The sequence below is a fragment of the Acinonyx jubatus genome, chromosome C1 (assembly GCF_027475565.1).
Source record: "Acinonyx jubatus isolate Ajub_Pintada_27869175 chromosome C1, VMU_Ajub_asm_v1.0, whole genome shotgun sequence".
Taxonomy (NCBI): Eukaryota; Metazoa; Chordata; class Mammalia; order Carnivora; family Felidae; genus Acinonyx; species Acinonyx jubatus.
This window is the reverse complement of record NC_069381.1, coordinates 47,723,992-47,749,687: the sequence shown is the minus strand read 5'-3', so window position 1 is coordinate 47,749,687 and position 25,696 is coordinate 47,723,992. Positions and strand designations below refer to the sequence as shown.

The window sequence follows — 25,696 nt, the reverse complement described above, 5'->3', positions numbered from 1 at the left end:
AAAGAAGGTAGAGCCAAGTTCAGTGTGAGAGGAACTAGGGCTTTTATCCTTTCTCCCCTGCTGAGAAGATGGGCCACAGCAAGAACTACACCTTCGGAGCCACAGAGATCTAGATTCGGATTTTCTCTGCAACTCAGCAGCTGTGTGAGCTTGAGTGCATGGTCTGACCTCGCCGGATCTCACTTTCCTCATCTGTAAAAATGATACCGAGTAAGGGTCGAATAGCACACTGCCAGGAACATCAGCCCCTCTTCCTCTGGATATGCCTTTCCTGTGCTTCCTTCTGCTTCATCCTCCCTACCCCACCTCATGTCTGAGGGTGAGTAGGTGGATCCCCTCTGTGTATCCCCAGCACATCCCATGGAGACCTCCATGGAAGCACATCATTGTCTTGTTAACTCGGCAAGCACTCCGTGGATGCAAAGATGAAAATACACACTACAGTCTGCAGGAAACTCACGTCTAGTGGAGAACCACGGTCGTGGAGCCTTTCTCCACTGTGAATGAGATGCTTGCAAGGGCTGGAGCCATGCTTTGGATACAAGGAAGGCTGGACCTGACTGAAAATACCGAGTTCACCTCCCACCTCTCAGCCGGTGCCCACGCCAGCCTCATCCCAGCCCGCTCGTCCGATTCCCCTTGGACCTTCTCCCGACAGGCCCCAGCGATGCTGGCCTGTACATCCTTTGCATGGCGGGATCGATGTAGTTTGGCTTACAGGGCACTGGGCCCATTGTTGGCACTCACCTCTAGAACAAAGAATACTGGCCCTTCCAAGGCCAAACAAAGGCAGACTTCTCCCCCATGGATCTCTGTTCCTTTATGAGCAACAGTATGCAGACCCCTGGTCCTCCACTGAACTACATTTAAAATAGCTTTTGTGAAAGACAGACACAGTGGCCATTTTTTGTGTATGTGTGCCAGCAGCAATGAATTGATTGTAATATGAACAATGTGCACTTCTTCCCACTTCTGACAGAATAGATGACATTGTGTCGTGGGCTGGGGAGGGGGTTGGGGGAGGAACTGAAGAAACCAAGCCTTAAGGTTTATTACATGAAATTCTGATAAAAAGCACTTCGAAGCCTCTTTCCCATCATCAAAAAACCACACTGGGCAAGATCAGAGCTTAACAGCCAACAAAAAAACACATTCAATCCCTGAGATCATTTTCCTGAAATAGAAAACTACATATGTTTCTCAAATTTCACATCAAGCCACTGCAGAGGCCAGACTGCAGGGCTGAATTGGGCCAAAGTAAGTGAGAGAGAGAGAGAGAGAGAGAGAGAGAGAGAGAGAGAGAGAGGAGAGGGGGGATGGGGTGGGAAAAGGAGTAAACAGAAGAAAATGAGCCCATTCTTCCACATCACCACATTTCTCTAGCACAATCTAAACTTACAAACACCCCCAGTTTCACAGAACTTGTAGTTAAGGTTGCTTATCGGGCAGCCTTTACTTTGTCAAATTAAGACACATTGCCTTGGATTAGCAAGACTCCTTAAATTCAAAATGACTTCATGGTTGGCTCAGAGTTCAGTGTCTCTGGGGCCGGCCGCCAGGAACATAGCCACTGTGGAGGCTCCCTCCCCTCCCCACACTGACCTGCCTGACTTTTCCATGGAGACGGCAGAGCAAAATCCCAAGCACACAGGCTGTCAGTGTTAATTAAAAGTCCAAACACCTCTTTAGGAACTATCTCCAGCTCAATATTTACACAGAATATAAGACTCCTAACAGGCAGGGCTGGAGAGGCAGCGAGAGGTTGAGGCGGAAATAGGTCTGAATGGCATTTGGAACCCATTAATTTTTAAAAGACAGGCTGCCACCCTATATAGACCCAGAGAAGTTCAAAATGTAACGAAACCAGGAAGATGAATGAGCCGAAGGTTGTTTAGAAAGCCTGGGGAGAGCGCTCAGCTTTTGAAAAGAATAGTATCTGGGCAATAATGAGAGCTGACACTTTTTATTGGTGAATGCAGTTTTTGGCACATTTTAAAGACACAGGTTGACAATTTTTTGTATTTAACAAAAGGAAAAGCAATCTTCTAAATGGCTTGGGAACAAAGGGCTCCCTGACTGCAATTTCTTAATAACATTTAAGAATTCTCTTCAAAGGCCCTTGACAATAATTCAGAGAGAGGAAGAAAGGAAAATGAAGAAAACAAGAAAAAAACCCGTTATACATAAAAAAGAAACTAAAGAAAGGTGAAGAAGCGAAGACACCAAATTCCAGCCCAAAGGGTTGAATTTTAATGGTAGAGTTTAACGGTACTCTTTACAAAAGAATGAGTTTTAAGAAAGGATCCAAAGAGAGACTTTGGTCAACACCATTACCTCTCACAGACTGAGAACTTTAGTCCCAGGAGGGCTAAAGGGATTGCCTAATCCAACTACCAATTTTACAGGATGAAGAAATGGAGTGCCAGGAGGTCCAAGGTCACCTGGTTCCACCAGGCACTAGCCTTCCAACCATGCCACCATGTGCATCTTATGATGTAGGTCCTGAACACTGGCAAGCCTTTACAGCAGCATGGGATCCAGGAATGAATCTTACTCCTTTCATCAGTGGCTGAAACCAGGTCCCCAGAATCACAGAGGTCCAATATACTCAAATAACAGAGTTCAAAGAAGAGCAGTCCAACCGAGGCAGACACCCTACATAGGAAACAAACGTGCGAGTCCACAAAGACCACAGTGCCCTGTCCATTCTGAGACGCCTTCTCAGGTCAGAGTAAGGACCCCAAAACAAGGTGTAATATGGGGAGGTCCCTTCAAAACCTAAACACTACTGCAGCCACTGGTTTCACCCCCGCAGAGTGAGACCCCGCTGGGATTCAGTCATGTCACCTGGAAAATGAGATCTCTGTTTAATACTTTCATAGTTTCAAGCCATTTCCAGCACAGAACAGACCATCACACTATTTGCAAATAGGAATCATATTCAGAGGTCCTTCTACTTCACCACACCAGAAAGAGCAGAGGGGATTATATTCTCAAAGTGATGCAAGGTCTTAGTGAAGAGCGTTAGGTAAAGGAAATGCTATATTGCTGCTCGCTTGGAAAATCACAGTCATACTGGCTATCATCTTTCAGGCATACAAAATTCATGTCTAGATGTATGCACCAGACAGCTGAAAAAAAAGTTCATAGACACTGAACAAATTGAGACCAGCAGTTCTTAATGAAGGGTGTACAGACAGCATAACCACCCGAGGTCATATATTTTTTTATAAGTTTTAATTTTTTCAATGTTTATTTTAAGAGAGAGAGAGAGAGAGAGAAAGAGAGAGTAGGGGAGGGGCAGAGAGGAAAAGAGAATCCCAAGCAGGCTTCATGCTGTCAGCACAGAGCCTGACTTGGGGCTCGATCTCATGAAACGTGACATCAAGACCTGAGCTGAAATCAAGAGCTGGACGCCTAACCTGACCCACCTAGACACCCCATCCACCCAAGGTCACACATTTTTACCTCCTTTGTTCCAAAGGACAAATGTGCACATTCTTAACCTTTTCTGCCACATTTGCTTTATTGGTAAAAAGTGAAGGAAGAAACTCATTCTTCGGCACAGTCTCAACCTACCAGATAAAGAGCGAAAGATAGTCAGCGATCCCAGAGTAAAGCATCAGCGTAGGGCATCCGTAGGACTCCCACTCACGGAGGATCTGTGTCCCAACTCTGGCACCTCTGATAAGCACAAATGAAAGGCCTTCTCCTGCCCCCTGACGGACCCAGAATATTCCATTCTCTCCTGCCTACCTGGACTTTTGGCCTCTAGATACTGACCTGCCTACGGTCTCTCAACAACTACCCATTTCTTTCTGCCCAGAATAGCTGAGACCTTTGCTGACCGTCACACTCCACGACATGCTAAACCTTTTGATCACATCACAGGAAGCCAAGACAAAACCCCCAAATGGGGCAGACAGGCTGTCAAACAGGTTATCTGGTTGCTACATGGCCCATCCTCCCCACCCCATGCATAAGCTATTTAAAAAGAATTTAGGTCCACCTTAAAATTTTAAAATAAAAATAACAAGAACTGAAGAAAAAGAAAAAGGAAGTAGCACTTTTTGTGCCCTTCTGTGTGGCAAGTACCAGCTAGAGGTTTTCCTCATGCTGTTTCCCTTTCTCCATGAAGCAAATCGAGGTACTTTTTGTCCTCTTTCAACCCTAAGAGGAAACTGGGATTGAGGGGGATTAATTGGCTTGCCCAAATTCACCCAGCTGATGAATGAGAGAGCAAAGCTTCGGGTTAAGAATTCTGTGGCCCCAGGCTTTACGTGTATTTGAATAGTTCAAACAAATATATACCTACCCGGTGCTAGCTTAGACAGATCGTATTTTCTTAGGAGCTCTATTAATATACATGCAAGGAACAAATGAATGACTGAATGAAGGAAACTATGAGCCACAGTTGCTTCAAACCACATATCATCTCCCCCATGACTACTACCATCCTCCCCCATGACTACTACCATCCTCCCCCTCCTCCTGATCACTATCCTAGATGGATTATAAATTGGTATCTGGGATATAGGTAATGTAGTTTACTGAGAAACTACAATTCTGTGATTATCTTTTTACCTGCCCAATATTAATTCCCCCTTTTTGCTTTAGTAGTAAGAGAAACCCAATGTCATTCAGGTAGCAATGTGTCCAGCTCCAAGCCTCGTCCATCCACACTCCATTCTGCTAGGCATGACCATAATCCTGAGGGCTGGCCAATGATATACAAACAGAAGTATTATGTAGATCTTCTACAAATGTTGTTTAAAGAAGGCTAACTCAGGTATGTGGCACGTTCTTTTTACACACCCCAGTCTTCCTTCTTCCTGATAGAAGGAATGCAGACTGGACAACAGAGACTCTAGCAGCCAACTTGGACCATGGGGTGACCTTGAGAATGGAAATCAGGGCTAATGAAAGTGAAGTAAAAATATCAAAAGAGCTAGTGTCTTTGATGACTTCACAGGCTGACACAGTAGCCTAAGACTCCATATGTCTCCATTTATTTACAGAAGAGAATGAACCCCTTATGCATTTAAGCAACTGTTTTGTGTGTGTGTGTGAATTTTCTATTATTTCTATTATTTATCCGTGAAGAGATAAATACCATATTTTTTCTGTAGAGAGTGAAAACACTCTTCTTTCCCAAAAATAAGGTTAAAGTAAAGCTAATACTTACAGGCCATTTCTCAGCCCTAGTAGATACACTAAAGAAGAAAAGAGAAGAGGAGAGGAGAGGAGAGGAGAGGAGAGGAGAGGAGAGGAGAGGAGAGGAAAGAAAAGAGAAAAGAAAAGAAAAGAAAAGAAAAGAAAAGAAAAGAAAAGAAAAGAAAAGAAAAGAAAAGAAAAGAAAAGAAAAGAAAAGAAAAGAAAAAAGCAGTTGATGTGAAAGGACGATGGAATTGTTCTTCCTAGAACCTAGAAACATTGTTCTGGAACTCATCCTTCAATACAACACTAAAACAATGCTAGTCAAAGAGCCTTAGCATTCATCACGTCAAGAACAAGTGTGATCTTTTTTTCCCCAGAACTCTTTAATTTTATGATACTTCTAGAGAATCCTTATCCAGTTTCAACCAAGGTCTGTCAAAAAATGTTACCTCTACCATGATCTAGGTTCAATCAATTTTACTTTCATTCAGATTTCTAACATTAAAAAAATCAAGTCTTAAATCACAACGAGAGTTTATAGTTATAAGGATAGCTATAATAAAAAAAAGAAATTAAGAAGGAAATGAAGTGTTGGTGAAGAGGTAGAAAAGTGAGCATCCTCATACATTACTGGTGGAATGGAAAATGGAGAAATCTGGCAGTTCCTCAGAAAGCTACATGCAGAATAACCATCTGACCCAGCAATTTTACTCCTAGGTATATTCCCACAAGAAACGAATGCAGAGACTCAAACGGATACTCATACTTCAATGTTGATTGCATTATTCACAATAGCCAAAAGGAAGAAACAACCCAACTGCTCATCTTGGGTCCATCAAAAGATGAACGGGAAAGCAAAATGCAGTATATGCCTACAATGCAGTATCATTTAGCCATAAAAAGGAAATTACGACACATGCTAAAACATGGATGCATCGTTTTTTTTAAGTTTGTTTGTATTGAGAGAGAAAGCACACACACATGAGTAATCAGGGGAGGGGCAGAGAGAGAGAGAGGGAGAGAAAGAATCCCAAGTGGGCTCCTCCCTGTCAGCACAGAGCCCAACACAGGGCTCAATCTCATAAACCGTGAGATCAGGACCTGAGCCAAGATGAAGAGTCAGACACTTAACCGACTGAGCCACTCAGGTGCCCCAACATGGATGAATCTTGAAAACATAATGCTAAGTAAAATAAGCCAGCCACAAAAGAACAAATGCTGTATGACCCTACTTACATGAGGTATCTAGAATAAACAAATTCATAGAGACAGAAAGCAGATTAGAGGTAACCAGGAGCTGGGGGAAGGGAGGTATGGGGAGTTATGGTTTAAAAGCTATGGAGTTTTCTGTTTGGGGAGATGGGTAAGTTTGAAAATGAACAGTGGTAATGGTTCTTCAATACCATGAATGTAATTATCGCTAGTGAACTGTACTCTTCAAAATGGTTAAAATGGTAAGTTTCCTGCTACATATATTCTTTACTACAATTCACAAAAATTAATAATGTTATCTATCAAAAGCACTGACCTGTTTTTAGTGACTTACATAACGTGTGAATTACATCTCAGCAAAGCTGTTTGTTGGTTTATTTTTTAAAAAATCAAGTCTTATATATGCAACTGCAAAAGGCAATCAGGAAGTGAAGTACTACGGAAGGGATGTGGACTGCAGGTATGTTACCAGAGGCAGATACAATAGCGGAAGTTTCTCCCTTCTTCCCACCAAGTTGCTGTCTCAGCCCCCAGGGAGGAGGCGGCTGCCACCCAGCCTGCTGGCTCCACTCAGAGCAGCACCAGAAGAACCACAGCTGATTTTGCACCTCACCCCCTTTACTTAATTTCCTCCAAAGGAGCCAGGGCTCATCTGATTGGTGACAGACTGGGATATATTAAGCCATGTTTTAAGGGTGACTGTGTGAAAGATAGGTGATGAGTCATGCATAGAACAACATCAAATGCACTCCTTCCCTTTCTATGCCCAGGTGCAACTAGCATGCTTTGGCTTCAGGTAAGCACACCTGAACATTCAGGGTCTACATCCATCTTGCTGACTCTATTACTTGAGCTCTGCTGGACATATCCGGTCTTCCTCCCCCCATACACCTGAACATGAAGATGCTGGTTCAGTTGCGCTTCTGGGCTGCGTTTTCCATCCAGTATGCCAGAAGCTCTACATATTAGAGGTTAAAGTGTCATTTTCTAAAATAATGAGGTAGGTTTTCATTCTTCACTTAGCTAATATGCTTTTTATGTAGTCTCTATGAGTCAGAACCCCAGTGGCAACCAAGAGTGAGTTACTCTTTGAACCCTTAACAACAGGGATACCTGTTAGGAATTCAAATAATGAAGATTAATGTTAATTGTCCTAAGTGAAATAATGGCAGTGTGGTTACATAGGAGACTGTCAGGTCTCTTATGTGATCACGCGGCATAATTGAGGAGGAAGCAGATGATGTCTACAATTCATTTACAAATGGCTCAGCAAAATAAACACATTAGAGACAGAGCAAGAGATACAAATGGAACAAAATGTTGAGGAATGTAGGTAAAGATAGGGTGTTCAGTATACCATTCCCTCAATTTTTGGGTTGTTTTTTTTTGTTTTTTTCAAAAATAATATGTAGGGAAAAATACCAAAACAAAAATTCAATGCTTTTGATCAATGACAGAGTTCTCACCAATATTTAAGAAAACACCAAAATCCAATATGAGCAACTGACATATGTAATACTAATAGACATAATTAATAACTGCCACTGACATAAATTAATAAAACCAGTGGTTGAAATATATATGAAAAACTAACTGCATTTAACAGCCAAAAATTAAAATAAGACACCATTTTAATCCCCAAAACTTGGCAAAACTGACACAGACATTATACCGACATAGGACAGAAAATAATACAGGTATCAAAAATATGTTTTCAGATAGTATTTATTGATATAGAAGATAGAATAATATATGAAAAGTAAATTGTACAAAGTAGATTTACAATTAAAAAACACACAGTAAAGTCTAAATAATGATACTATTTTTGAAACCCTTGAAATTATATCGGAAAATGGCTACAGATCGGGATCAATAGTCAATCTGACCATAATCTTCTCTTGACAGATCAGTAAATAACCATTAAAAAATTAACAGTACAATAATATCTCCTACAAACTCAAAACAGAGAACCATGCAAATCAGGAAAATAATTGTTATTTTAAAAGGGAATATAGTTTCTCAAAATCATAAATTCACCTCTTTAAACTAGAAGACAGAATATTCATGGACAACTTACACAGAACTATACACTGCAGCAGAGAGGAAAGAGAAGGGAAATACACATTTCACATAAAGAAAGCTAAGGGGAAAACCAACCTGAGATTTTAGCCATCAGCCCTCTTTTCCCATATGCCATTGAAGTCTCAGAAATTCTAACATGTAAATTCTAAGGCAAACTTACCAATGTGTCTCTTGTACTTAAAGAGTCTGACCGTTAATTTCTCTCAGTCCAAAGAAATAAAAACAAGTGAATTGAAAATAGACACATCTCACATACAGAATGACTCAAAATAATGTTTGTAGATACTCTGCCCTCAAGGAGGTGAAGCCTAACTCCCTACTCCTTAAATGTGGGCTATGCACGGTGACTTCTTTAAAGTTTATTTATTTTTGACAGAGAGAGAGAAAGAGTATGAGTCGGGAAGGGGGAGAGAGAGAGGGAGAGAGAGAATCCCAAGCTCCAACTCACTAGTGAGATCATGGCCTGAGCTGAAATCAAGAGTCAGATGATTAACCAACTGAGCCACCCAGGTGGCTCAAATCTCTTTAGAGGGAAGATTTATATATGTGAATATGTTTTTGTCCGATTATAAAAAATTACATTGTTCAAATTTCTGACTTCCCATTTCTCATACCACCAAAATTCTGGATAGTTACCCACTCATGGGTTAGAATGGGACAAACTGCTAAAGCATCTGGCTTCAGTTTTTCAACTGCAAAATGGTGCGAACACCATCTGCTTTAACTAAGGGTCATGAGGACTAATGGGGTTCACATTTGTTAATATGCCTAGCACAGAGAGAAGGCACCTGAAAATGATAATGATAGTATTATTAATACTAACAAAAACAGCTATCAGTATTTGCATTCATATGATGGAGCTGCGTTACAAATTAATCCCAAGCCAGGTGGTGATTTTCTCAGTGACCCAGATAAACAAGAGTCGCTACCACATTTAGGGGGATGAGAACAATAACTAAAGGCGGGAGGGCAGAAAGGAGAGGACAAAATCTGATAGGGGAAGAGGAAGAGGAGGGGGAGGACTTCTTACACAGCGTCACTGCCAAAAACAAGTCTGAAAGCTTTAACACAAGGTGAAATCTGATCACTTTTTAGCCTTGACTCCACTAGAATAATAAAAAGAAAGAAAGAAAAAAAATACCCTCTGGTCTTTCTGGCACTCATTTCCCCAAAGTCTCCCAGAACAATCACATTAAGAGCCAAATAAACACCAAATCTGAACCTCTCCTTGGCCCAGAGGATGCCAAGTTCATGTTTCACTCCCCAAAGTTTTTTGGCATTGGCACATTCAAACCCAGACCTTCATCTTCCTTATTCAAGAAGAGGGGACAGAGGATGGGGATTTTTCCATTAAAAGAACCATGCAGTGTTGAAATACTGTGTACCACACATGTTGTCCACAGTACCTCTAACTCCCCCAATAATCCTAAAACGACACATCCGGATGAGGACCGGAGGCTCAGTGGGGGGAACAATTCACTCCATGTTCTTGCAGACAGTACACAGTGGAGACACTGAACCCAGGTCAGCCTGACTACAAGGATTTCCCTCTTTCCACTATGCCAGACACTTAATGCAAAGACTTCCTGCCAAAATCGATAGAGAAAGGGAACTAAATAAAATAGCTAATTCCTTCAAAACATTTCTCAGCACTGCACTGGAAGTTTTTCTGTGACCTTAGTCAGCCCAAACAGTAATCCCATGGACTGTTGTCACTGTCCCAATTCTACAATCGAGAGACCTCACAGGGCTTACTTGATTCATCCTAATAGTGCACAGGCTGAAACAGAGAAGGGAGGAGGAGCTGAAAGACTGAGGAATGAACAGGAGAGATAGGTATAAGAAACAGGGGTTCCAGGGGGAGGGCAACCACCTCACAAGAGAAACTCAATCCCTGGTGCCCAAGGTCCACAAGCCCTGCTCTAGGAGAGGGAAACTGGACAGGAGATCTCTGAAGGTACTCATAAGTACGGGGCAAGGGTGGGGGGAGGAAGCGAGAATTGCAAATCTGTAGTAATTAAAAGAGAATGACTCATGGGTGTCACAGTCAATTTTTAAAAAATGGCAGGGATAACTGGACAGCCAATAAATCATTTCTGAGCATTAACCTTTCTGCTTCCTGAGGGTTTCAGACTGTTGTGGGTGGGGACAGAAGCCCCCGAGAACATTCTGATGGGCCAAGAAGTTCTCCATTTGAAATTTACCAAGTCCTTTAACTGTTTTTAATACTTTCATTCCCTCACAGGTGTGAAGCACCTTAGTGTCATCTATCACTTTCATGTATATTCTGTTAAGCATTGTTGTCCAAAATTACCTAATCATATATAACCACCTGGGGCACTTGTTTAACATATAAATTCCCAGACATCCCAGGTGAGATATGCTTAAAACTGGAAGCCCTGGGGAACTGTGCTTTGGAAAAATGATTCAGCTGATTCCTATACCCAGGCTAGTTTGGAAAGACTGCTTTAACAGGATCCTCTCAACAAGTTCTCAAGATAGGTATCCTGATCCCCATGTTAAACATAAGGAGAGTACGGTTCAAAGAAGGAAAGGACACGCCCAAGGTCACACAACTCCTGTCTGGCAGAATGTAGAACCACAAATCACACTGTGACTCCACAGTGGGTATGCATGTCATCTAAATCTGAGCCAGAGTCAGCTTCAAGAAGTCCTCTCCTTGGGGTCTTAACTATGGCATCAGAGACCAGGAAATGGGAGTGTAGACTATCCAGCACCATCAGAAAGAACCAGGGAAGAAGTCAATGCCCTGGGTTGAATAACACTCAAGGAAAAAGAGGACAGCAAGGTTCTCCTCTATGTGTAGTTCTATTTTTGAGTCCCCAAATTTTGCAGGCCAATGGGGTATTTCCAACACCCCCACTATTAGCACTCTTTTAACTAATAGGTCCATTTGGCTAAAATGATGGAAATACTTCTTTCACTACTGCACAAAGGTAGGAAAAAAGCCTGGAGAAAGGTCCTTCCAGAAATAACTTCTGACAATTAATGTCACACCAAAAGAGGAATGCCCCAGATGAGATCTTAAAATCCACACACTGACATCCCCGCTGGTGACTGCAGTGTAACAGTGACTCAATTGTGCCTTCTGGGGGTAAAGTTCACACCAATCCCCAAGAGCCTGCTCCCCCAGACAGGGTTAAGTACCTGAGGTGTGCAAAGGATGAAGAATGATGTGCCTGCGAAACATGTCCTCTACTATCTCCTTTCTGGAAGCCCCTAATGCTGAACTCTTATCAACTCTCTATAAGAAAAGTTCTAAATCATACAAAGTGAGCTAGACAGGAAGAGCACAAGAAAATGGCACTCATAGTCCCAGCTTCTCTTGACTTTGAATAAAAAAGAAAATGGGGACGATTAGCCTTCCCTGAAGGAGCTGACTTTAAGATTGAACACCTGCCTCTCCCTAAATATATAGATACAGATATATAGATATAGATATAGTTTATCTATAGTTATATAGTATATATATATCTATATATATTTAGTATATATATATAGTATATATATATTTATCTATATATATTCAGTACATATTTACCTATATATATTTAGTATATATAGATTTATTTATATATATTTAGTATATATTTATCTATATATATAGCTTATATAGTATATATATATAATATAAATATAATGTATACACTATATTATATAGTATATATAATATATATAGTGTATATATTATATGTATATATATATAATATATATATACATATTATACACACACACACACACACACACACACGCAATATATATACATAGTTTATCTGTCCTCGGGGAATGTTGAACATAAATTATCTAAATTATTTTCAGGTTTGTTGAACATAAATTATCTAAATTATTTTCAAGGTAAGAAAACCCATCTCCCACCCTGCCCTACTGCCCCTCCGTATGTATCTCCTGAAATCTGAGGCCAGGATGACAATAGACTTGCATACTTTGTGATTTCATGTCCAACCTGTCTCTGTTAAATACACACACACACACACACACACACACACACACACACACACTGTTAATTACAGCAGGCTGCTACTTTACACTATTTTTTAAATTGTCTCTGCCATGTAGCACATACTTATTTATAATATTCATAATTTACGGAAAAATATTGTGACTTCAACATACAGACCTCTACATTCTGCAGTGATTCAGGTATATTACTATAAAAAGCAACACACCCATCTAGTTAAAATCAACTTCCTTGAAAAACATATCTTTTGCCTCAATTTTAGGGCCTATCCAGTTAAAATCAACTTCCTTGAAAAACAGATCGCTTGCCTTCATTTTAGGAGCCAAAAAAAATATTTTTCTTTTATTCACCATGTAAAAGGCACCTTTAGAAAAACAGTCACATTTCATGACGAACTGTTCATGTCTCCTTCAAATGTGTCCAATTTTAATGAATGGTCTTCACCTTGGATACCAACATTCCAGGCTGCACGGGAACAATGGTGTTTGGGCATGTGCAGTGGACGTGGAAGATGGATTCAAGATGTTTCAAGTATGTAAAATCACATGCAGATGTACAAATAGTACGTCCAGTCAAAGCGAGTTAAGAAAGCAATACATATACAGACACCCGAGAATGGATGAGCGCAAATAAAATCCAACTTGTAATTAACATACCGTGCTGTGACACCTGTTGCCTTCCACGATAAGAAGTCTGGGAGATCAAAGAAATGTCCCGCCTTATCCCAGCAAGTCTCTCTTAAGTTCTGCCAAATTAAATACATATTAGAATCAATTATGGGCTTTTTTTCTACCCCTCCCCTCTTTCAATAATGTTTCAAATTTTTCAAAACAAAAGCATAGCCAACAATGTCCAAGAAAACATCTGTTCAGGGGCTGGGGGCCAGGGGGCAGGGATGGTAGAAAAGTAGTACCTATAGAGGAAAGAAAAATTGGCAATTATTGATCCTTCCCCAAATGGCCATCATCTCCCTTTTATCCCCTTGGCCAACCCAGAGTGAGAAGATGCACACTCTGTGGGGGAATGCAATCTATCTTCCTCGTGAAGGGCCACAGGATACACTTCAAGGCATCCAGTAAGATTTCAAAGCTGAACAGTTTTAAGTTGGGAAGAAAACCACCCTAAGAAACTACCCCATGGAAGAGAATGTGTCCTGCCATGTAAAATTCTCCCCACACCAACAGGTTCCAAAGGCAATAAAAAGGTTGGTCCCTGCCTTCAAAGAACTTCCAGTCTAAGCCAATGAGAATGGCACAGGACCATGGTATTCTTACAAGATACCTAAACATTTGTTTCTTCCAGTCTCTTCCGCAGTGCCAATGTGGTCAGAATTTTTCTTGCCACTGGGCTTTTTCTTTCCTCTGCCACCTCTGTCTGGAATTCCTCAACTACCCCCCTGTGGCTTCCCAGGACCCAAGTCGCCTGCCCTTTGGTTAACCCTATCCACCCTTCCTCGGAGAAGCCTTCCAGGATCTCCTACTCAGGGTGGGTCTGACTCTCCTACAACCCATACCATCCCACAATTATTTGCGTGCTATCTTTCTTTCCCACCAGATTATAAGCTCTACAATGTCAAAGAGCCTAGTCCCTTTCATGCACTATGATATATCCCACAACCTTCTCCTCTCCTCCCCCTACCTAGGACTGGACAGTTAGCTGTGAGGTAGAAACCACCTGCTTCCAATCTGCTTATTACACACTTAACTGGACCAGGGATGGACATGTGACCTAACTAAGCCAATCAGATTCCTTCTCCCATGAATTTAGACTAAGGATCCAAATGGAGTCATTTCACTTCTGCCTATGAATAGAACTGAAGGGGAGATAAACTTGGAAACTTGAAGTGGCCCTTTTCTGCCAAGTACCTAGAGAAGCAGAACTTCACAAAGAGAAGAGTAAAGCAGACAGAAGCGGTAGCAAGAAAGGTTTCCTACCATCCAGGCAACTCTCCAAGTCCTGGTTTCAATTATTTCCTTCCCAAGTGGCTACAACTAAAAGGAATGTATCATAAGTATACAGGGCTCTTAGGGGAACCAGGGGGCCACGATGAAGAAGTTCCCAAAGAGACGTATTCCACTGTCCGCTAGAGGGTGACACACAGTGGACGCTCAATAAATATTTGTTGAACAACTAGACAAACTGCTCATTTTTACCTTCCAATCTCTCTCATGTGAGTAATGCTTCAGAGTTTAGAAGTGGATTCCGCGTGCGTTATCTCCTTAGAATGAGGGAAAGTTCTGAGTATTATTACGACTACTTTACAGACATATTACTGGCCTTTATCTACCTTTGCCCTCAAATTCTCTGAGTTCCTACTTCCTCCTTCCCTATCACTACTATATGGACTATCTGTGCACAACAGAGAAACTGAGTATAATCCCAGGTACAGGGTCCCATTAAAATGACAGTAACATCAAAAGGGTTCAGATGTAAATGGCAGCATGAAGCCAATTTCCTATTACTGTTGTTGTTTATTTGTTTTAAATTCCAAAGCACTGGGGTGAAAGCTTACATTTAGGAAGGGCTAAACTCTTTGAACGCCCATACACGTTAACGGTAAACAAAGTGAAACTTAAAGCTGACCGAATGTGCCTAACACTGCTGTGCCTTAGTAGTATCTTCATACCCTGATAGGTCACAGTCAGAAAATGGTAGTCTGAAACTGTGTGAGTCAAACGACTCGGATGCCTTCGGGGCAGTCCCCAAAATCTCTTTCCATGTGCTTTGTGGTTTCAGTGATCAGTTTCTAGGGAGAAAGAGAAAACGCAGCCTCCTTCTATGGGCTCCAGAAATCCAAGGCCAGTCACCAGAAATGAACCACTAAACCATGGCAGCAACACCCAGTGCTTCAAGCCAAAGCCGAACAATGTTCCTAAACTCCAAAAACAACTGCTTCTGTTAGATCTCGTATACGGTCATTAAAGACTCTGCATAATGAGAGCTTTCAGCCTGGAGCCACAGGGACATCCACTGTGGACAATGGGACCCAAGCAAATGTCTCCAAGAGAACTTGAAGCTTCTTGCCAAAAAAAGAGACACGCTGCAGGCAGGAGGCATGAGGCAGCCAGGGAACATCATTTCTTCTTGAAACCATGCCAGCTTCATCTACCAAAGCCACATACCCCAGTCCAACCTCTCTCTATAGGATGAGAAGCCAGAAGCATCTAATTAGAGGTATGAGGTATCCTTAAGAATAGGCATGGTCTTGGAGGAACAGAGACCAGCAGTCCCCGCTTCCTCTACAAAAGCAGTCTGGAGATTAGCCAGAAAACAGAAGGCAAGGGCACCTGGGTGGCTCAGTTGGTTAAGGGTCCAACTCTTGATTTCGGCTCAGGGCACCATCTCACAGTTGGTGAGATGGAGCCCAGTGTTGGGCTCTGTGCTGACAGGGCGGAGCCTGCTTGAGATTCTCTGCCTCTCTCTCTCTCTCTCTCTCTCTCTCTCTCTCTCTCTCTCTCTCAAAATAAATAAATTTAAACATCAACAACAACAACAACAACAACAACCACAAAGAGAAGAGGGCAGAGTTTGCCAGGATGAGAGGGAATGTCGCCTAAAGCCTGATCTCTTACTTTGAGATGCTGGCAGACTATCTGTGACGATCTCATGCTGTTTTTATGTTGAGCTACATGATTCACAAGTGCTTTGTCATCAAATGCCAGATGGGCCAAGAGCATGTAGCCCCATGGATGGATTTTTAATCCAGTTCTGTGGGAAAATCTCTCTTTCCATCCCACTCTCCAGTACATGGTCCCAGCTGAGGGCCTCAATCTTCCTGAATTACTTCTATTTTTGTAACCATTGGGCCTGCATGAAGACACCGTGATTGCACTCCTATATTTGTCCACAGCTCACAAACAGCCCCCGCATGCCTCATCTCATGTGATTCTCAGGGCGGTTCAGAGGTGTGTAGGCGAATATACGGCAGTCTCATACTAAGGATGTACAAACAGTTTCAGACAGGGCTTACGCCAAAGTGACATGGGACTCGTAGCTCTGAACTGAGTGCTCCTTTCTTCTCCTATGTCACAGTCACCACTCTGAGGCTCCCAGACCCATCAGAGATGTGGGGTTTGGCTTTTGGGGAGATTCATAATGGAAGCTACAGCCATTCTTTACAGAAGAAAAAAACAAAAGCCCTTTTTTCCAACACATTTCTGTACACAATTTAAAATTTTTCAAGGGTGCCTGGGTGGCTCAATCAGTTAAGCAACTGACTTCGGCTCAGGTCATGATCTCCCAGTTCAGGAGTTCAAGCCCCACATCAGGCTTTGCGCCATCAGCAGATAGATCCTCTGTGCCCCCAACTCTCTGCCCCTCCCCCCCCCCATGCCTCTCTCTCTCTCCCTCTCTCTCTCTCTCTCAAAAATAAACATTAAAAAAATAAAAATTTTCCGAAAGGTCACTTCCAATCCCAAGCAGCTCACTTAACTTCCTAATAACACCTTCCATGCACAGATGGTGTACCAGAAACAGAGAGCACAGAGCAGGCCCTCAACACACACCAACTTCAGCCCTATCTCATCATGTGACAGCTGAAGCCAGTTCACACTCAAAGCTCTCTGTGCGGAACGAGTTCAGCCTATCCTCCAGTTACCAAGCAACTAACAAAAACAAGTCTTTTCAAGAAAGAAAAGAAATCAGCTGTGATCTGGGGTACAGGACTCAGCCCTAAAGGCTTCTGCGTTCCAATAACGATCGTTTTGAGCTCAGCAATCCCCCAGGCTTGAAAGCAACCAAAGAGAACAACTTTTTCCTTTTTTTAATCACCCATAACTTCATGAAACCACAGCATTTCTTGGGGGGGAAGTTACAACTCAATGCGCACACAGTGGCGGGGCTCAGCAGAGGGTGGAGGCAGAGCCGAACATCCAAGATTCAGAGCCAGGCAGCGGCCGCCCTGACAGCCTCAGGGCATAGAGATGGGAATTTCTCCCATGCCCTCTCTCTGTCATGTCCAGGGAGGCAGCGAGGTATCCCCTGGATGCTCCATGTTGAAAGAACTAATAGGGGACATAAACCAGGTCCCTCAGCGTATGTCAGGAGACATCAGGGCCTAGAAGCGGCATGAGAAGGTAGAGATGAGCAACTCAAAAGTATTTTGTTGTTAATTCCACAAGGATTCTGTCTAGGCTATCTGCTGTGTGCAGTGGAAAAAAAACAAAAAAACAAAAGGAGAGATTCCCCTTTTTATGATAAAGTTATGAGGCTGACTCACCAAACCTGGGTATCAGGCTCATTACATTATTGTCATACATCATCTTATTAATTACCTTTTCCACTGCGCACATCTTCCTCTAGCTCTGCTCTAATTTTCTTTTGAAAGGTCTTGATTTGAAATTTCTTTATACCTTCTGAAGATTCCCCACCCAGTAAATGATCCTTCCTGAAGAGCCCAAGCACTCATGATGTTGTTTTCTAGCATAACTACCCATGAGAAAGCAACATCTTATCCTCCTTCTACCTTCACGACTCCAAATTAGGGCACAGGCTGATAGGCCAGAGAAGAAAGAGAAAATGTAATCCTCAGTGTCATTCTTAAGAAAAAAGTGATGCTGAAAACATGGAGTGGGTCATAATCCCCAACCAGAAACCTCCCAGAATGAATGAAACAATTGTGTGTTTGAACCTCCCGTCCACAAAGAAAAAGACCAAACACCGGACCTATTTCAAGTCGGACAGGCAGATACGCTGAGATGTTTGTGCTACTAGAGGCATCTTGCTAAAAACTGAAAACTTACCATTACATCCCCTTGTTTAAAATGGTCCGACAGCTCCTCCTGGCCTCGAATCACACTGAATTCCTTGGCATGGCTCTCAGGACACTCAACACCCTGGCTCCAACCTGGCCATTATGATGATGAATCCTTCTGGGCTCATCTCCTAGCATGCTCCACCCGGTACTCACCTCATTGCCTTCACTTTGCCCAAATGCATCATGCTCCTCTCCGTTTCCAGGCCTCTATTTTGATTGACTTCCCCACCTTCTCCCACAACCAAATTTCTACTTTTGATCCATATGCAACTCAAATGTCACCCTTTCAGCGAATCCCTCCAGTCCCTCGTCGTAGCCCAATTATATATACACGTGCCTAAATCCACCTCAAAATGACAAACTCTCGGAGGGCAAAAGCCAGCTCATACATGGGAAAAAAAAATGCAAAAAGTTTCAGAAGGTATAAAGAAATTTCAAATCAAGACCTTTCAAAAGAAAATTAGAGCAGAGCTAGAGGAAGATGTGCATAATGGAAAAGGTAATTAATAAGATGATGTATGACAATAATGTAATGAGCCTGATACCCAGGTTTGGTGAGTCAGCCTCATAACTTTATCATAATATTTTGTGTGTGGCCATATATTTGCCTCTAATGAGTAATCACAGACAAGGTTCAGAGAAGGGAAAAGGCTTTGGGGTTAGGGTTGCCAGAAAAGCTTCATGGGGAAGAGATTTGAGCGGAAGCCTAGAGGTCAAGTAGAATAAGCATCTGTGCCACTACTGAGAACGAAACCCAAGGAACAAAAGTCTGAATTGGCCGGACTGTCCCCATTAGAGAAGGATTTATTTAACTGTACCATCATAGAATTTACTTGTGAAACGAAATAAATCCATTGTATAATTTCAACTATTTCATTCTTAAGAACTAGATTTATATGCATCCTCCCCCACCATCTCTCCTAAGGCTCAACTACTGTACAAAAAGGCAAACTTAACAACCCACACTAGTGTTGATTTCCCAACCATTAAAAAACATGCTCATTTTCATGAAAACTGATCATATTTAGTAAAGCTGACTTTGCCAGGTATGTGACACCACCACACGCATTAGGAAGACAAGGCTGTGGAATATGGGCTCTAAGAATATCAGGCAGACCTGAGTGTGATTATTGGCCTTGCCACTTCCCAGCTGTGTAGCTTTAGGCAAATTAATTCTCTAAGTCCCAGTTTCCACAAGTGCCGTATTACTAGCATCTATCTCCAAACATGTTGTGAGAAACAAATGAAATAACGTAGAGTGCCTGAGAAGTCAACAAGTTTCATTCCAATTACTGCCACAGAGTTCCATGTTTTTCAAAGCACTTTGACATGCATGATCTCATCTGCTCTGTATAATTCTGCAGGGCAGGGAAGGCAAGAAATTATCAACCTCACCTTGAAAGTTGAGAAACTAAAACCCAGAAAGGGAGCACACTGTCATAAGGTCACACACAGATAAGTGTAAGGCAAACTAAAATGGAGATCTCTAATGACCAGCCCAGTGCTAGTTCAGGTGCCCACCTCCCTAAAGCATTAATAAAACGCAAAAGCACCAGGAGGAGAGATGCTATGGTGATAGAGAACACAATTCCTTGTGGGTGGTACTGTCTACAGGAGGGAGCAAAAGAGGGAGTCCTAATATGAAGAGAAGGCTTTGGAATGGGTAAGAAGGTGTTGGAACAGACATGAAAGAAAGCAGAAGATCTGGACAAGTGAAGAGGTGAGGAGGCCTTAACTAATACCTCATTCTGGATCCTTTCATGACCTTCTCATTGCTTTTCCATCTTGAGTACCTTTTCCTTAGTTGCCCTTTAAGTGTGGACACTCCCCAGAGTTCCTCCCTCACTCAAATGCTCTTCTTACTACTCACATGCTGCCTGGGCAATCTCAATTACTCCTACCATTCCAACTAACTTACAAATTGAATGATTTGCCAAATCTCAAACCCCATGCTCTACTCTGAGACATGCCTTCTGGATGTTCCATTGCACCTCTAATGCAACATGTGCAAGAAAGAACCTGTTATTTTTCCCAAAATGTTTTCCTCCCCCTTGATTTCTTTGTCAGTTGATACACTTACCCAAATGGTCATCTTCCACTTCTCCTTCTCTCTCATTGCATACATCCAATCATCCATATCATTTAAACTCCCAATTAATTCATGATGAGGTCTCCACCTCTTATTAGTATTAGGGTTCTCCAGACAAAGAGAACCAAAAGGATATATTTATTTATTTATACACACACACACCCCAACCAAAAGGAACAAAAAAAAGGAACATCATTCATTCAAAATAACGTTTTACCAAATGTCTGGGCACTTTGATGCAGGGTCAAGTGGACAAATAAAATTAACCATCAGACTAACTCGTATCATCATTATCCTTTTTCAGTCCATCACATTCCATTGCCCCGATTACTGCTATCATACCTATGGCATACTCTAGAAGTTGCCACAATTCTTCCCTTCCCTGTATGAATGCCCTTTGCAATAGAGCCCTGCAGCTCTTCTCATCACGAGGTGAATCTCTTTCTACACCACTTCACTTGGTCTTGCCTTACAATTTGCTTTGACCACTGGAATGGAGCAAAGGTGCCACTGGGCTATTTCTGAACACGGGCTTCAAAACACCTTGCTTTTGTCTTCTTGGAATATAGTGCTGCCAGGTAAGGCAGCTCAGCCCGGCCTGCTGGACAACGAGAGAACACAAGGACATTTGGCCAAACATTATTTTGAGTGTATCTGAGAGGGTGTTTCTGGATGAAATTAACATTGGAACCGGTCAACTGAGTAAAGCAGATTGCCCTCCCCAATGTGGCCTCATCCACTCAGTTGAAGACCTCAGTAGATCAAAAAGGCTGAGTAAGAGGGAACTTCTCCTACTTGAACCACCTGTGCTAAGGCTCCAGCCATGCTGAAGAGCTGAGCAAAGCCAAGATCAGGAAACCCTACCCCGGAAATCTACTCTACTCTTGAATCAAGAGTCGAGACCAGAAAAATCATTTATCTTAGCTCATCCCAAATCAGCAACCTGCATAATTATGGAGTAAATAAATGGTTAGTTTTATCCTCCATTAAATTTTGAGGTGGTTTGTTTCCACCCTAATGCTTTCAAATCCTACCCCCTTTCAATTCCACCACCTACACAGCCAATTAGAATACAATAGTCTATGTATGGGGCACCTGGGTGACTCAGTCAGTTGAGCATCCAACTTTTGATTTCAGCTCAGGTCATGACCTCAGGGTTGTGGGATTGAGCCCCACACCCGGCTCCGTGCTAAGCATGGAGCCTGCTTATGACTCTCTCTCTCTTTCATGGGGCACCTGGGTGGCTCAGTTGGCTAAGCATCGGACTTCGGCTCAGGTCATGAATTGCGGTGAGTTTGAGCCCCATGTCAGGCTCTGTGCTGATAGCTTGGAGCCTGGAGCCTGCTTCAGGTTCTGTGTCTCCCTTTCTCCCTGACTCTCCCTGCCTCACGCTGTCTCTTTCAAAAATAAATAAACATTAAAAAAAAAAAATTCTCTTTCTCCCTCTCTCCCTCTCCCCCACTCATGCTCTCTGTAAAATAAAAATTAAAAAAAAAAAAGAATAGCCTATTTAACATGTACATTTAACTATATAAATAACTCATTCATTCATTCATTCAATAAGTATTTATATGGTATCCTCTACATGTCAAGTACTGTGCCCAATGCTAGGAAAGGAACAAACAATAAGAGCTACCACCAACAGGGAGCTTTCAATCTAATATACTTGTGTCCTTCAAAGTTTTCTACTACCTTCGGAGTTAAAAATAAATTCATTAACATGGCATATACAATCCACGTCTTACCAGCTTCATCTCTGATCACTCTGAGATACTATATTAGAATCACCCACATATTATGTGCTTTTTCTTACCATTATATCTTCATTCATAGTGTAGCCTATCTGGAATACCCACCCCTCTTCAACCTGGCCAACATGGACTCATCATTTAGGACTCAACTCAGATAGTATCCACTCCACAAAATCTTCTGATTCCCCGAAGCTGAGTAAGGTGCTCCCAGGCTATGCCCTCTTAGTACCCTGTGAATATGCCTATCATGGCTCTTCCCATCCTATCCATTCATGTGTTTGTCTCCCTCACTACACTGAAAGCTCTAAGGGGGAAGGGAGGGGGACTATGTTTTTTTCAATCTCTCTATTCCTAGGTCCTAGGATAGTATCTGATACATAGATGAATAATGTTAGCAGAATGGATGAAAAAATAAATGAGCAGAGATGTACAAACTAAATAGGAGTTTGTGGAAATGGCAATAAGGAATGAATGGATAAATGAATGAGGTTGTGAATAAGAACTGTCCCAGTTTCTCTTTCCTCATTCAAGTTAATGGCTTTTCACCATGTGACTTAGGAGCAGAGACATTCTAGCCAAGCCAGAATGCCAGGAAGATAAATTTCTCTTCTTGGGGTTAGCAGGTCTTTGGAGAAGTTTCATTTTAATTGGAAAATGGATTCATTCACTTCCTGGCTTGGACTCCTGGGTCAGTGCAACACCACGTTGAATGGCTGCCAAGCACCATTGGAAAGGGGGCTGAGACTGGAACAGCACTCCGTCAAAAGTCCAGTGCACCAGGACACCTGAGGACAAGCTGGTAACAGGTCCAGGCTGGCTGACAGGAATGCCCCCTCCTCTTTCTTCCCCAAATTTCCTTCAACCCAAACTTTACCTATCCCCAAACCATACAGGGCAGTGTGCTTTACCATTCCATTTGGCATTTCTTTGGGCTTTATTTGGTCATATATATCCTTCCTGTTACAGAGTGCCACTGTCATTTCCTACAGGGCACAGACGAGGTCCACAACAGAGAAATCCCTTCACAATTCAACTAGTAGAAAAAGAGCACAACTTCATAGCCTCTTTCTTATAGTGGAGGCTGAATAGCTCAACACCACAGAAAACATCCCTTCCAAAGAACATCTCTTGCATCTTTGGTGAAGGTTGTTGGAGAGGGCCCTGAACACTCTCTGATTTTTGTGACCCGGCTCCAGCTCCCTCTTTAGCCTCACCTCTCAACACCTTCACCTCTCAGCACCCTCACCACCCCTGATTCTCCAAATGGACTGATGCATTGGCAGTTCTAAAAATTGCAATATGCTGTTCTACACGGAGGTGCCCCTGAACATTCTGCTGCCTCTTCCCACAAGCCAGACAGCAGGGGTGCAGATCCTGGCTCTAATACTTCATAGCCATGGGGCTTTGGGAAAGCTAAATACTCTTCACTTCCACTCCCTTGTCCCATAATAATTAGAGTGAACAGTAACACCACCTCCACCATAAAGTTGATGAGGGAACAAATGAGCCAATGTCTGTGAAGTGTTTAAAGCATCTGGCACATAGTAAGTACTTCCTAAATGACTATTCTCATTATTAGAATGTCAACAGCACGACCCGTATCCATCTTCAGTAAGGAGCAGGAACTTCAGGGACTGACACATCTTGGTTCAAACTTTGGTTCTTCTACCAAAACTTGTGTTACTTCTGGCCAAGAGTCACCTAATATCTATGGGTCTCATGTTCATCTACAGCAATGTTTAACTCTAGTACTGTCAGTAGGATTCAACTCAGTGAGTTTATACATATTAATGTGCTCATCCTGGCACATCCCCAGTAACTATTTGTTTCTTCTACATTCCTTACTGTTCTCAAATTATGTGGGAGCCTGTCTCTCCAACAAGACTATTTGCTCCTTTAAGGGGAGGCCCATTGTTTACTCAGCTGTATCCCTACAGTGCACATGAAATAATTATTTCTCAAATGAAGTATTTATTGGCCATGCTACAATCTGTCCATCAGCCCTGGTTTGTGGTCAGGTGTGCTAGGACCCTGCATGAAAAGTCAGGCATATGCTGGATCCGATCCTCACATTGATTATTGAGTAGGTGAAGCAAAGGGTCTGCATGTGAACCCTCAGCAGGTGTATAAATAGTATAGAATAATTCAAGTTTGACAATGCCTGTTACAAACTAAGGATGCTGCATAGTCATGATAGAAAGAGACGGCTGTGGGCAAGCAGCCAAGGGAAAGGTGTTATGTGGGAGGAGTGTCTGACCTCAGTGTGGAGGGAAGGCAAAGATCACGGGAGATGGGGGAGGACGGTGGTCCAGCCAGCACAACTGGCTGAGAAAAGTTCAGGAGAAGGATCAGCTATATACATCCCTGGCCATGGAAAAGGAATCCTGAGAAGTTTAGCCTGAGTGATGTATGTTGAAGTACAGTAAAAAGAAATCTGAATTTGTATTACACACTCAGGTCAGGGGAGAATGGGAGCTACCATCAGTCCTGGGTGGGGGCGGTTTGTGAATACAGTTTTAGAAAGGTTAGGACAGAACGCCATGTGGGAAGTCTGGAGGAGAGAGGAGACAGGAGGACCACTTTGCCATGTCTGAGACAGAGCAGGAGAAAGCACAAGAAAAGGAAGGAAGGAAGGAAGGAAGGAAGGAAGGAAGGAAGGAAGGAAGGAAGGAAGGAAGGAAGGAAGGAAGATGAAGGCAAAAGAGAAGATGAACAAGAAAAAAAACAGAAAAGATTAAGTAGAAGAGGAAGGAAAAGAAAATAAAGACAGAAGCAAAAGGACAGAGAGGGGAGATGGAATGAAGTAAACACATGGGAACACATGAGAAATGAATACAATGAGAAAGCCAGAACAAAAAGAAAAATGAAAAAGATGTGTGGAAAACAACAGCAGGACCATGGCAATGTCCCCGACGAGACAAACCATGGAGAAGGAAGGGCAGAAGCCAGAGCCCGCTCTCGGTCTGCACACTGTCTCTCCTCTGGGCAAATGAAGTCATGGCTGATGTCACCGCCTCTGAGTCACACACCCACCAAGGGAGAGGTGGAAAGAGCCCCTGCCTGGTGTTCAGTCCCACCCTCCTGGACAAGAGGGGTTAATTCACGCCTCATCCTCTGGGACGCTGTCTAGTCTGGTCCTGATGTGACAGAAATGAGGACACTTCTCCTCTGCCGAGGGAGGACACTGCAGCCATGTGAGCACTGGGTTCCACCTCCAGGCCTTGAGATGGAAGAGTCAGAAAAGGTGGGGCAGATAGTTTCCAGCTTTTCTCTGACCGTGGCTGGGGTACATGGGCTCTATCCATGTGCAGAAGGGAAACTCCCATCATGAATAGCATTGAATACACAGATGGGACTCAAAAGGTGCTTTCTGATGGACTCCCTGAACTGCCTTCCCATGTACTGTACCTGTAGCCCCAGGAGACCTTTCCTCCTACCGTCCTCTATCCTCCTTTCCACCTCTCCAGCATCAGTCCACCTACCTGACCTACCTGCTGCAAACCGCCCCCTGAGTGCTCACCTACAGCCTCTCCACCATCAGCCCCAGCTTACACACCACCTCCTCCTGACTCGTCTCCCCTAAGGGGGGCGTACTTTCACAGGGACCCAAATTCCATCCAACTTAAAGTGCACTGTGACTCTATTTCTGC

The 25,696-nt window shown here is 42.7% G+C and overlaps 1 protein-coding gene across 16 annotated transcripts in view; it reads right to left on the bottom strand.

The window, feature by feature from the left end:
- Positions 1 to 25,696, bottom strand: part of FGGY (FGGY carbohydrate kinase domain containing) — a 447,559-nt gene that overhangs the window by 364,819 nt on the left and 57,044 nt on the right. For 15 of the 16 annotated variants that reach the window (XR_008294918.1, XR_008294919.1, XM_015072330.3 and 12 more), the window contains one exon: positions 13,108 to 13,196. Coding sequence is in view for 14 of the 16 variants with exons in the window: in XM_015072330.3 (XP_014927816.1) it covers positions 13,108 to 13,196 (89 nt within the window). In the remaining 2 variants the exon portion in view is untranslated. Of the gene's footprint in view, positions 1 to 1,602; positions 1,635 to 13,107; positions 13,197 to 25,696 lie in introns of those variants that run through there. The other variant, XM_053214153.1, reaches the window with a different exon arrangement.